General features: G+C 44.7%; 1 protein-coding gene across 1 annotated transcript; it reads left to right on the top strand.

The window, feature by feature from the left end:
• The first annotated feature begins 3,349 nt into the window (after nucleotides 1-3,349).
• LOC147261012 (phosphatidylinositol polyphosphate 5-phosphatase type IV-like) lies at nucleotides 3,350-8,382 on the top strand. The gene is given in 11 exon segments (XM_086202842.1): nucleotides 3,350-3,477; nucleotides 3,574-3,685; nucleotides 3,936-4,020; nucleotides 4,116-4,283; nucleotides 4,756-4,851; nucleotides 5,108-5,191; nucleotides 5,285-5,418; nucleotides 5,506-5,638; nucleotides 5,735-5,813; nucleotides 5,902-7,482; nucleotides 7,485-8,382. Coding segments are annotated over 11 exon segments (2,544 nt in total). The 5' UTR covers nucleotides 3,350-3,455; the 3' UTR covers nucleotides 7,535-8,382.
• The last annotated feature ends 2,617 nt before the right edge of the window (nucleotides 8,383-10,999 follow it).

Raw genomic sequence — 10,999 nt, 5'->3', positions numbered from 1 at the left:
TGCAGAAAATCAGAGAGATGCCTTTCTCTGCGAAGACTGTCAAAGACAGAACTGTAAAAATGGCAGAAAATATCACAAAACAGCAAATCAAGACATCAGTTCAGCCGCAGCATACCCGATCGCCTGTGATGAGTCCAAAGACAAAAGTGACATTGAACAAATAGCGCTGTCTGCTGATATATGAACTCTGATGGACCACAGGAAGAAATGGTTGAGCTGATACCACTAAAAGGTCAGACACGGGGGGAGGACATCTGTGAGGCTGTGCTTGATTGTTTAAAAGCCAAAGAAATAAAAACAACCCACCTGGTGTCAGTGGCTACTGATGGGGCACCGAGTATGACTGGACCCCACAGGGGCTTTGTGGCGTTACTGCAGAAGTCACTGGATGGAAAGCTTCTGATGTTTAACTGCACCCTTCACCAAGAGGCAGTGTTGTGCTAGTAACTGAAAAACAGCAGTTATAGTTACTGCAATTCAAAAGCAACTCAATTACTAACTCAGTTATTAAAAGCAAAAAGTAAAGCATTACTATGAAAAGTAACTATTTAGTTACAAAAAAAAGTTCAGAACTGACAGTGTTTGCGAGAGATTTACAGAGGAACACTGTCTCACTTCCCTTCCTTAAGGGAGTTCAAACAAGCTCACAAGGTGATAAATTCAGAGTATTTGCAGTCTGCAATCACCACAATGCAAGCATCGTTTGGGAAACGATTCTATGAGTTCAGAGAGGAAAAAGCCACATTGTCCTTCCCTGTCACTCCCCTGACCATCGACCAATCCCTGTTAAGTGTGACTGCATTTGCAGGTGTACGTCAACCTGATCTTGAGCTGGCTGACATAGCCGAGAAAGATATATGGTTGTCTAACTTTTGCTAAGAATCATGAATGGAGTGATATTCAGAACCTTACAAGACCAGACAAACTTGTGTTTTAGACATGGAATGCCATCCCCGACACCTACAAAAACATGAAAAAAATGCATTTGGAGGCCTGTCGATCTTCGGATCCACATATGCATGTGAACAGCTATTCTCCACCATGAACTAGGTTGATACAAATGCCGCTCACGCCTCACAGACGGCAGCTTACAGTCCTGCGTAAAGATGAAAGTGACTTCCTACAGCCCTGAGGGCTGCAGAGGTTCCGGAGCAGAAGTTCCATTAACCAGGTAAAATAAATATTCAGGCAATTATTTTGCAAACATTTATTTTCATTGTTAAGTGAAATGGTGCTTGTTCCATTGTATTTTTAAATTCAGGTCAAGGCTCCGCTACACACTCCGAAAGCCCAAAGGATGACAGCTCACAGCATTTTTGTTTGCAAGGTGGATAATTTAAGTTCAGCTTTTCAATTTATTTGAAAGAGACCTTCAACTTTGCGTTTTTTTTTTTCCGAGAGTTCAAAATGTGTTCGTAAATAAAATTTAATTTTCTGAAACATGGATGGACTGCATGGATTTCATAAGCAACACACTATTTTACAAGTGTAAAGATATATGTATATATGCTAACATCTTTAATTCAGATGTCAAAAAGTGTTTGCGGCTCCCAGTGTTGTCTTTTCCGTGGAAACCGGGTCGAAATGGCTCTTTGAGTGTTAAGGTTGCCAAACCCTGCATTAGTCCAATGACTGAGGTATTTTTGTCCATAATTTTCTTGTTCTCTGTCTATGCAAACATTGCATTTACATGGCTTTCAGGTCTGGCATGAGAAGAAAAACCACTGTCTTTCATTGTGGCCTTTTTCCAGTTACAATAGTCCTCGAATGAGGTGAAAACAGTCCTTGGAGGATCAGGGAGGGGAAAATGCCTACAGGCAAAACAGGAAGCTGCATCTTTTGACTGCGAGTCCTCCAACCATGGATTAGATTTGTACCAGTCGTTCCCTCCCTGGAAGGTCTTGGGGCAACTTTCTCGCTTTGGCTGTGCTGGCCTCTCATACCTTGACTTGGATACGTCTAGAAGATGGAGAGGAAGAAAAATTCAAACTGAAATACAGCTGAACTAGTTATACAACAGAACAACTAGTAGAAACCCAATTTGGAACTGTCATTGATTAGTTATAACCATCAGGCTGTGTTAACAAACAGCATAACTGGACTGGAGGTCACAGGCACTCTCCTTTCCCTTTCACTGTCTTGTCCCTGCACGTTGTCTTGTCTCTGGCTTTCTCCATCCTCATCTTGGTCATCCTTTCCCTCCTCCATCTCTTCACTGCTGTGGTGTTCTCCCACCTCCTCCTGTCCCTGATCACCTTGGACTTTTCTATCTCTGTCACGTTTCCGTTGCTTCTGTCTCTCCTTCAACCTCCTCTCCTCCGTCTACCTTGCTCAGTTGATCAGTTTTTATTTCTCTCACCTTACTCTTCGGTGAGAAAAAACTACAGATGCTCCATTCCTCTTCATTTCTGTCAAATCCAAAAGTAACTTTACAATGTTTGCCTTGACAAATGTTAAACCAATATTAGTATTTGTACGTTAGGTTACACAGAACTAACTTCAGACCTACTGTAGCTAAGATTAGCAACATGTACAGTTGGCGAAATAACAGTCTTCAACCTGATTTTTTTCGTCTCAAAATCAGCATCAGGACTCCATTAACACTGCGCTTCCATTATTATTTAATTTATTGATAGATAGTTAATCTTAGTCAATTTTTTTTTTTTAACATTTCTTCTACCTTTTCCCACTCCTCCCTAAACCTGCTAACACTCAGACATCATCAGATTGTGCAGAATCCCCGCCATTGCTTCCACTAAGTGCTTGTGGACAGAGGACAACTGGTCCTAGACCAGTATTCATGACTGAGGAGAGCTGGTCCTAGATCAGTATTCATGACTGAGGGTATTCATGACTGAGGACAACTGGTCCTAAACCAATATTCATGACTGAGGAGAACTGGTCCTAGATCAGTATTCATGACTGAGAACTGGTCCTAGACCACTATTCATGGCTGAGGAGAGCTGGTCCTAGACCAGTATTCATGGCTGAGGAGAGCTGGTCCTAGACCAGTATTCATGACAGAGGATATTCATGACTGAGGACAACTGGTCCTAGACCAGTATTCATGACTGAGGATATTCATGACTGAGGACAACTGGTCCTAGACCAGTATTCATGACAGAGAATATTCATGACTGAGGAGAACTGGTCCTAGACCAGTATCATGACTGAGGATATTCATGACTGAGGACAACTGGTCCTAGACCAGTATTCATGACAGAGGACATTCATGACTGAGGAGAACTGGTCCTAGACCAGTATTCATGACAGAGAACATTCATGACTGAGAACATTCATGACTGAGGACTGGTCTGTGATGTGAGACGTCAGTCATCTCAGTGTCAGTACATAAGACTCTGTCCTGAGGAAATTACATTTCATCCAAGTTGTCATAAACATATTTATCTTGTTTGGATTCATAAACATTTGATCGCAAGATAACTTGAGCCAGAATGTCCTTCAGAGACATGAGAAGTAAGTGATGAGCACCATCGACTCCAAGCAGAGCTCGTTTTCTATCTGTTCATGTCCGTATCAGTGCTGATCCTTCAAATGGCGTCTCTTTCACAGACTTTACTGAGAGCATGAGGGTGTTGGGCTACCACCGCTTGATATCCATGGAGAGCTTCAGAACTCCCAACTTCCCTCTTGTAGCTGATATCTTGTTGTGGCTTGTTAAAAGGTATGTTGTTGTTTTTTTTAACTTCTAATCTTAATCAGAACCACTACCCATTTTTACTTAAAATGAATTTGTACATTGTCATAATAATTTAGTTTGTTTAAACTATGTTGAACCATTAAGCAGCTCAATGTTTCTTCCTGGGATTGGACACTATCTTTTTAGAAGCAGGTTTTCTTAACATACCATTGAAATCTCATTAAAGAATTTGTCTCCTTCTCCCCGTTTGTCCTCTTTTCTTTGTTTTGTGTAGATTCAACCCTCAGATGTGCATTCCTGCGGATGTGGCCAGAGAGTCACAGAGGATAGCCCTGATCAGGGCTGTGGCTCAGTTCATGGTGAGATCTCATCTTGACTAAGAAGACAGAACAGCTGAATTTCTAGCGATTGGGAACCTGATGCTCATCGTGTCTTCTGTCTCTCCTGGTTGCAGGCCAATGAAGCCCACATCCTGCCGAACAAGAGGCATCTCTACCAAGCCGATGGCAAGGCGGTGACAGAGATGCTGAGGATCACCACGCTGCTCCGCAGTGCTCTTAAGATGGCGCAGGCGGCCTTAGACGAGGATGAGGACGAGTCCAATTTGCACCTCAGCCCATTGGTGAGAGGACATTTTGTAGTATTTTGTGGCATTGGACATTTTATATTTTCAGGACTGCTAAAAATGACAAGCCTGATAAGATGATCTGCTCACTGAATGGATGGTCAGCGGTGTTTGCCGTCCAAGCTTTCTCTGGACGTCAGTACCTTTTAAGGGAAATCCAGACTTACGAACCCTTGACATCAAACTGTAGTGTAAGGAATGTCTCTGCGACTGAGAGTTGGTCGTCTCATTCATTCTTGACGTTAAACTTGGCGTCGGCAGTGCTGAGTTTTAGTGTTAATGATCCCACGCTGACATCCATCAAACAAACATGTTTGACATGTAATGTCAGTATTGAGTCCCTGATAACTTTTAACATATTTATATCCAGAGCTGTGTGAGTGCTCTCTATGTGTGTGTGTGTGTGTGTGTGTGTGTGTGTTCTCTCTTGTTTATTACGTCTCACTCCGTCTCTCTGTCTTCTTTCTAGATTTCAGACCTGAAAGCAGCGAGGGAGCTGGAAGCCGAGGTCAGGTCCACAGCAGCATCTCTGTGTGACTTAGTGGGAGAAGAAGTGGACCTTAGGGTGAGTGAGGGAGACACCAACATTCTCTTACATTTTCTTTTCTATTTTCTTTTTCTGTCGACCCTGAGTCCTGACCGTCCCAACGACAGCACTTTTAACACTCACAATAATGCATTGTTTCATTATTCGTTTTTGAGCAGCAGCAGAAGTTTGCTGAATTGTTACTTTCCTTTACTGAACCAAAGCTGCTGTAAAGTCCCAGTGCAAGTGAGGGTTGTATGTGATACAGAAGGTGACTCCACCATCTCATCCACAGGCACAGAGAGCTGCTGCCATTGCTCGGCCTCTCCAGATCAATGAGGCTGAAAAGGCCCTAAATGCTGGCATCAAGGAGATTTCTGTACGTATTTCTCTTGAAAGGTTTTGACATTGAGACCACACAAGACTTTCAAAGGAAAAAATAATTAACAAAACCTCCGGTTTGCTTATTTAGGAAGATGTAAAAAAGACAGAAGGAATGCTGAGCAACTTTGGATCTGACATGAGAAACCTGGATAGTAAGATTGAGAAGAAAAGGCAGGAACTGGAGAGGAACCGACGAAAGTACAAGACTCTGTTGACTGTCAGGTCAGTTTAAAAGTGTGTCTCCAAAATGTTATCCACCAGACCCGGCTGTCACGAAGATTTTTACTGTTTCCTCTGTCAATCTCCTAGGCCAACATACATGGATGAGTATGAGCAGCTTGAGGAGGAGCTGCAATACCACTACAACATCTATGTGGAGAAGCAAAGGAACCTCTGCTACTTGGAGTCTCAGCTGGCGGAACGTAAGAACCAGTATCAGGAGGTGGGTGAATAGAGCCGTTCCCACGGGTGTATTCGAGAGTTAATTTGGGTTTTGCGGGGCTCATGGCAGTGGTTGTCCTCTCTGTGTTTGTTTCAGATGCAGAGGAAGGAAGACATTCATAGGATGAAGCTGCACAAACTGACGGAAGACAAGAGGAGTCTTCTGAGCGATTCTTGTAAGACTACTTATGAAGTAAAAGCATAGTCACATTGTTTTATGGTTGCGCACCTCATATTTATGAAATCTTTGTCCTGTGGTGATAGATGAGAGTTCTGACACTGAAGTTGCTGAGGACAAAGGTTCAGACAGGGATCCAGAAGACCTTCGACGTCCCTCTAATCCACAGCCCACTCAGGATTACTTCATCCGTAGTGACCCAGCTGAGACTGGCTCATCTACGGAGTCTCTCCAAGAGGACCGAGCTGCTCCAACTTCTGGTGGCTTTGTTTTTAAAGATACCGTCCTGAAGAATGAGCAAGACTCCACTGTGGGACCTGCTGCTACAACAAAGCGTCTGTCTCCAGTGCAACCCACAGGGCCACTCCCTGTTCTGGAGAGGAGCTTCGCATCAGCCACTTCAAGTGCAGCTAACAGGATTGACAGGGATTGTTTGGATTATTGTGCACTGGCTCGAGAGAAGCTCGGGGAGAAACTCAACCGAAACAATCGTGACAGCCGTCCTCTAGAGAACTTGGGGTCGGATAGTGCCTCTGTCAACTCTATGAGGTCCAACTACAGCGTGCTTCGCCCCATCATACCTCAGGATATGAGGAACAGAAGCTTTTTGGAGAGCAGTGTGCTGGGAAGTGGTGCCCTCTTGGGGGCTGAAGAGTTGGACCGGCACTTCCCGAACAGGCGAGTGGGCATCCATGTCGCCACGTGGAACATGCAGGGTGAAAAGGGGCTACCAGCCAATTTAGATGACCTCCTCCTTCCAACAGACTCTGGATGTGCACAAGAATTTTATGTTATTGGAGTCCAGGAAGGTTGTCGGAACAGGAGAGAGTGGGAGGTCCGTCTTCAGAAGACTCTGGGGCCGCACTACGTTATGCTACACTCAGCATCACATGGTGTTTTGTACCTCACTATATTTGTCAGGAGGGACCTCGTCTGGTTCTGCTCAGAGGTGGAGCACGCAACTGTTACAACCAGGATCTTGTCACAGATCAAGACCAAAGGAGCTTTGGGAATCGGCTTTACCTTTTTTGGAACCTCTTTCCTCTTCATCACATCTCATTTTACCTCTGGAGACGACAAAGTGTATGCGAGAATACAAAACTACAACAAGATCATTAAAGCCTTAGCTCTTCCAAAAGACCTTCCGGACACCAGCCCGAATCATTCAACAGCATCTGACGTCACCACCAGATATGATGAAGTCTTCTGGTTTGGAGACTTCAACTTTCGGCTGAGTAAGGACCGGAAAGATGTGGAGGCCATCGTGAAGCGTACAGTAGATGGTGATATGGACCCTCTGCTGGAGCACGACCAGCTGTCCAAGGAAATGAAGGATGGTTCAATCTTCAAAGGATTCCAAGAGGCAGAAATTCACTTCCTCCCCACGTACAAATTTGACATGGGCTGTGATGTCTACGACACGTCCTCCAAACAGAGAACGCCATCCTACACAGACAGGATCCTGTTCAGGAGCAGGCAGGCCAAAGACATAACAGCTGTCAAATACACCAGCTGCTCCAACATCAAGACGTCTGACCACCGCCCTGTCATCGGCGTCTTCCAGGTCAAACTGAGGCCCGGTAGAGACAATATTCCCCTGGCCCCGGGTCAGTTTGACCGGAGCGTATACTTGGAGGGCATCAGGAGGAGGATCACCAGTGAGCTGAAGAGAAGGCCATGAAGAACCAAAACAACAGCACCATCTGTTTCCTCTCATGAACCGTGAAACTGGCTCATCAAACCAGGCTGGACTGGACTTTTGTGTGCCAGAAACAGGCAGGTGAAAAGGGCCAAAAAGAAACCAGGACCACTCAGAACCCAGTGCTGGTGGGGGTAACTGAGCAGAGTGTGCCCTCTGTTGGCCATGAATTGTACGTCCTGGCAAAACGGATGGAAGGGGTCGGCTGGCTATGCTTTTGAACCCTAACCATGAACCCTGGCCAGGCACAGCCTGAAATGTATTAGCTTTGGATGCTTCTCACAACCAAAGACTCACCATCTCCACAGGTAATCACTGGGGTCAGGTGTGCTGCCAAAAAGGTGGCAGTCATATAGAAAATTGATTTATGGATGGATGGTGTTTTTTATGTATGAAATTAAATAAAATCCAGCAGAAAAAGCTGTTAAGTTTTTTGTGTGTGAGAATGAAAATTGGTAGCATCATTGATAATTATAAAGAGCTGCAACAGCTAAAATCTCACCAAGGGCAACAGACTGATCAGGGCTGGCTGGCACTGCTGTAGATATCAAACCAGCTGTTCAACAAACAACATGCAGAAAATGAGAGTTCCTCCCACCTTGCTCACCATCTCCCATGTTTGACACAACCCCAGCGCCGTTGCTAATGATTGTTAAATGATATAAACATGTTACAGTGAAAGCTGCCTCCATCACTGAGTGAGTGCTCAGCGAGGTTGACCAGCTGCTTCCTTCACAGGAATATTTAAGTATAAATAAATAAATCCAAAACTTTGAAGTTAATTTGAGTTTGATAACAATATCATATAAAAGTGTCTTTGAGGGATGCATGCACTTTGTTTGCGTCTAACTGTCACAATCCCTGTCTCGTGTCTTCGTTTTTTTTCTGCGTGGCCCCCTGGCCGCCCCCCTGACTCGCTGTGGTCCGCGCGGCCACTCGGCCGCCCCCCTGACTCTGTCTCATGGCTTGGGCCCCGAGCCTGACCAGTGAGTTTTTTTGTGGTTGCTCTGTTTCTTGCCATTCCCTTCTTGTCTTGGTGTTTGAGGGTCCCAGCAGATGCCATTCCTGTCTGAGCGTCAGGGGTCCTGGCTGTTGGTACACCTGCTTCGCCAAGGGTCCTAGCGGGTGCCACTCCTGCTCTGGCACCGAGGGTCCTGGGTTCTTGCGGGCACCACCCCTGTCCCAGCAGCTGCCGCTCCTGCTCTGCCGCCAAGGGTCCTGGCGGGCGCCACTCCTGTCCCAGCACAGAGGGTCCTGGCTGGGGCTACTCCTCCCCTGGCTCTCCGTGGTCTGTGCAGCCCCCTGGCCACCCCCCTGACTCTCCGTGGTCTGCGCGGCCCCCTGGCTGCCCCCCCTGACTCTGTCTCACGGCTCAGGCCCCGGGCCTGAAGAGTGAGTTTTTTTTTGGTTGCTCTCTTTCTTGTGTTTTCTTGCCCTTTCCCACCTCCTGGCACCCTCCACCCACCCTGGTATTGTTTTTTGGTTGTTGGGCTGTCTGGCAGCCAACCCTTTGGGTGGTAAAATCACGATCCCTGTCTCATGTCTCCGTTTTTTTGTTGTAGTCATTCCTGTCTCATTTTGTAATCTTGTCCGGTCTTCCTGTCCTCCCTCCTGTGATTACTTAATGTGTCTCACCTGGTTGAATACACCACCTGTGCCTTGTTTCCCTCCTGTATTCATTCTCGGTGTTTTCCCTGTCCGGTGTTGGGTCATTATTTCACAATGTGCTGTCGTGGTGTTCTGAAGATGAAACACAAATCTTGTCACGAGTCTCTAGTCCCTAGTCTTCGGTTTTTAGTCTCAAGTCGCCAGTTTCAATCTCCGGTCACCAGTCACACGTCTCCAGTCTCAAGTCACCAGTCACACGTCTCCAGTCTCAAGTCACCAGCCTCCCCGTCTCAAGCCACTTGTCTCTTCAATAAACCTCTTTTGTGCACCCTCCCATTCTCAGTCTGCTATTGGGTGTACCTTCCTCCACCACATTCCGTAACACTAACATCAGTGTGGGATTTGACACAAGACAAGTTTGTTGTAACCCTAGTATGCATGACCTACTTATACCTACACTCTTCCATGGGTGATGTCAAAAATGACCCCAATTGAAATCAATGCGTTTTTGCAATAAACTTGAGACATTTCTTTCATTTTGGGTAGAGATGAAATATTTTGTTCAACAAAGATTGGTTTCCGTTTTGATATGTTATTTCTTCACTTTTTATTCAAATTTTATACATTACGATCAATGAAAAAGTTATCAGAATATATTTATTCATCCTCCATATTGACAGAGGGACACACAGACTACATTCAATAGTCCGGATTCTCTACATCTGAGATGTCAGATCCTGAGTCAGTGCCTCCGATGGGCTCTTCATCCCATCCGTCCATGATCATTTGTAGGGCCAGGTCCACAGGCATCCTAGCTGGCCTCCTCACAGCATGTTACCTTAGGTTGGAAGAAAAAAAATACATTAGAAAAGACAATGTTTGAATGGCACACAGAACAATAAATCATATGTAGCTTTGTAAGTAAATGTACATGCGCATGCATACACGCACTCAAACACAGACCATTGTGTGGCCTATTATATGATCAATGTTCATATAATAGGCTAACTAACGGGTTAGTGTGTGTGTGTGTGTTTGTGTTAGCTGACAGTACTTTTAGCTAACAATCCTGCTAGCTAACAATACTGTGTAATAACAGTTAGTGTGTGTGTGTGTTAGCTAACAGTACTTTTAGCTAACAATCCTGCTAGCTAACAATACTGTGTAATAACAGTTAGCGTGTGTGTGTGTTAGCTAACAGTACTTTTAGCGAACAATCCTGCTAGCTAACAATACTGTGTAGTAACAGTTAGTGTGTGTGTGTTTGTGTCACCTAACAATACTAATAGATGACAATACTGTTAGCTAACAACGAAGTAAGCAAATCTGATGTCACATTATACTTTGTCAATGAAAAATAAGCTCATAAATACTTAGGCCTACATGTATGTTGCTGTGTAAAAATGAACTCCTGGGTGGTGAAACTGCTGACATCAGATGTGCAAGTGGGACAGTTAATGTTTATTGACACTCACAGTTGCCAAGAATCAATGTCAAATGGAAGATCCCATAGGAAATGCTTGGGGTGATTTTTGAACGCCCATGGAAGAGTGGGGTAGTGATACAAAAACTGAAATTTCATAAAATTAGTGAAAAAATAAATAAAAATGCAAATGGCTCATGTCACAAACATGTTTAATGAGGAATACCCGGAAAATGGAATTATAAAAAAGTTTAATTTAAAAGATACTGAAGAATAACAACCCCTGGGGTCATTTTTGACCCCACCTATGGATCCTTGGGTTCAAATTCAAGACATGATATGAGCATTGACTCTGAAGTGACTGACTATAAAAGTTTGGTCACTTCAGAGCAGCTCTCTCCCTCTCTTTTTTCTCTCTCAATAAACAGTGATAAGCAGCCGTAGGGAGTGTAGT

The sequence above is a fragment of the Aulostomus chinensis genome, chromosome 5 (genome assembly GCF_037954235.1).
Source record: "Aulostomus chinensis isolate RoL2024-O1b breed Wild chromosome 5, RoL_Achi_v1.0, whole genome shotgun sequence".
In the NCBI taxonomy this organism is placed as follows: Eukaryota; Metazoa; Chordata; class Actinopteri; order Syngnathiformes; family Aulostomidae; genus Aulostomus; species Aulostomus chinensis.
This window is presented reverse-complemented; position numbering and strand designations above follow the sequence as displayed.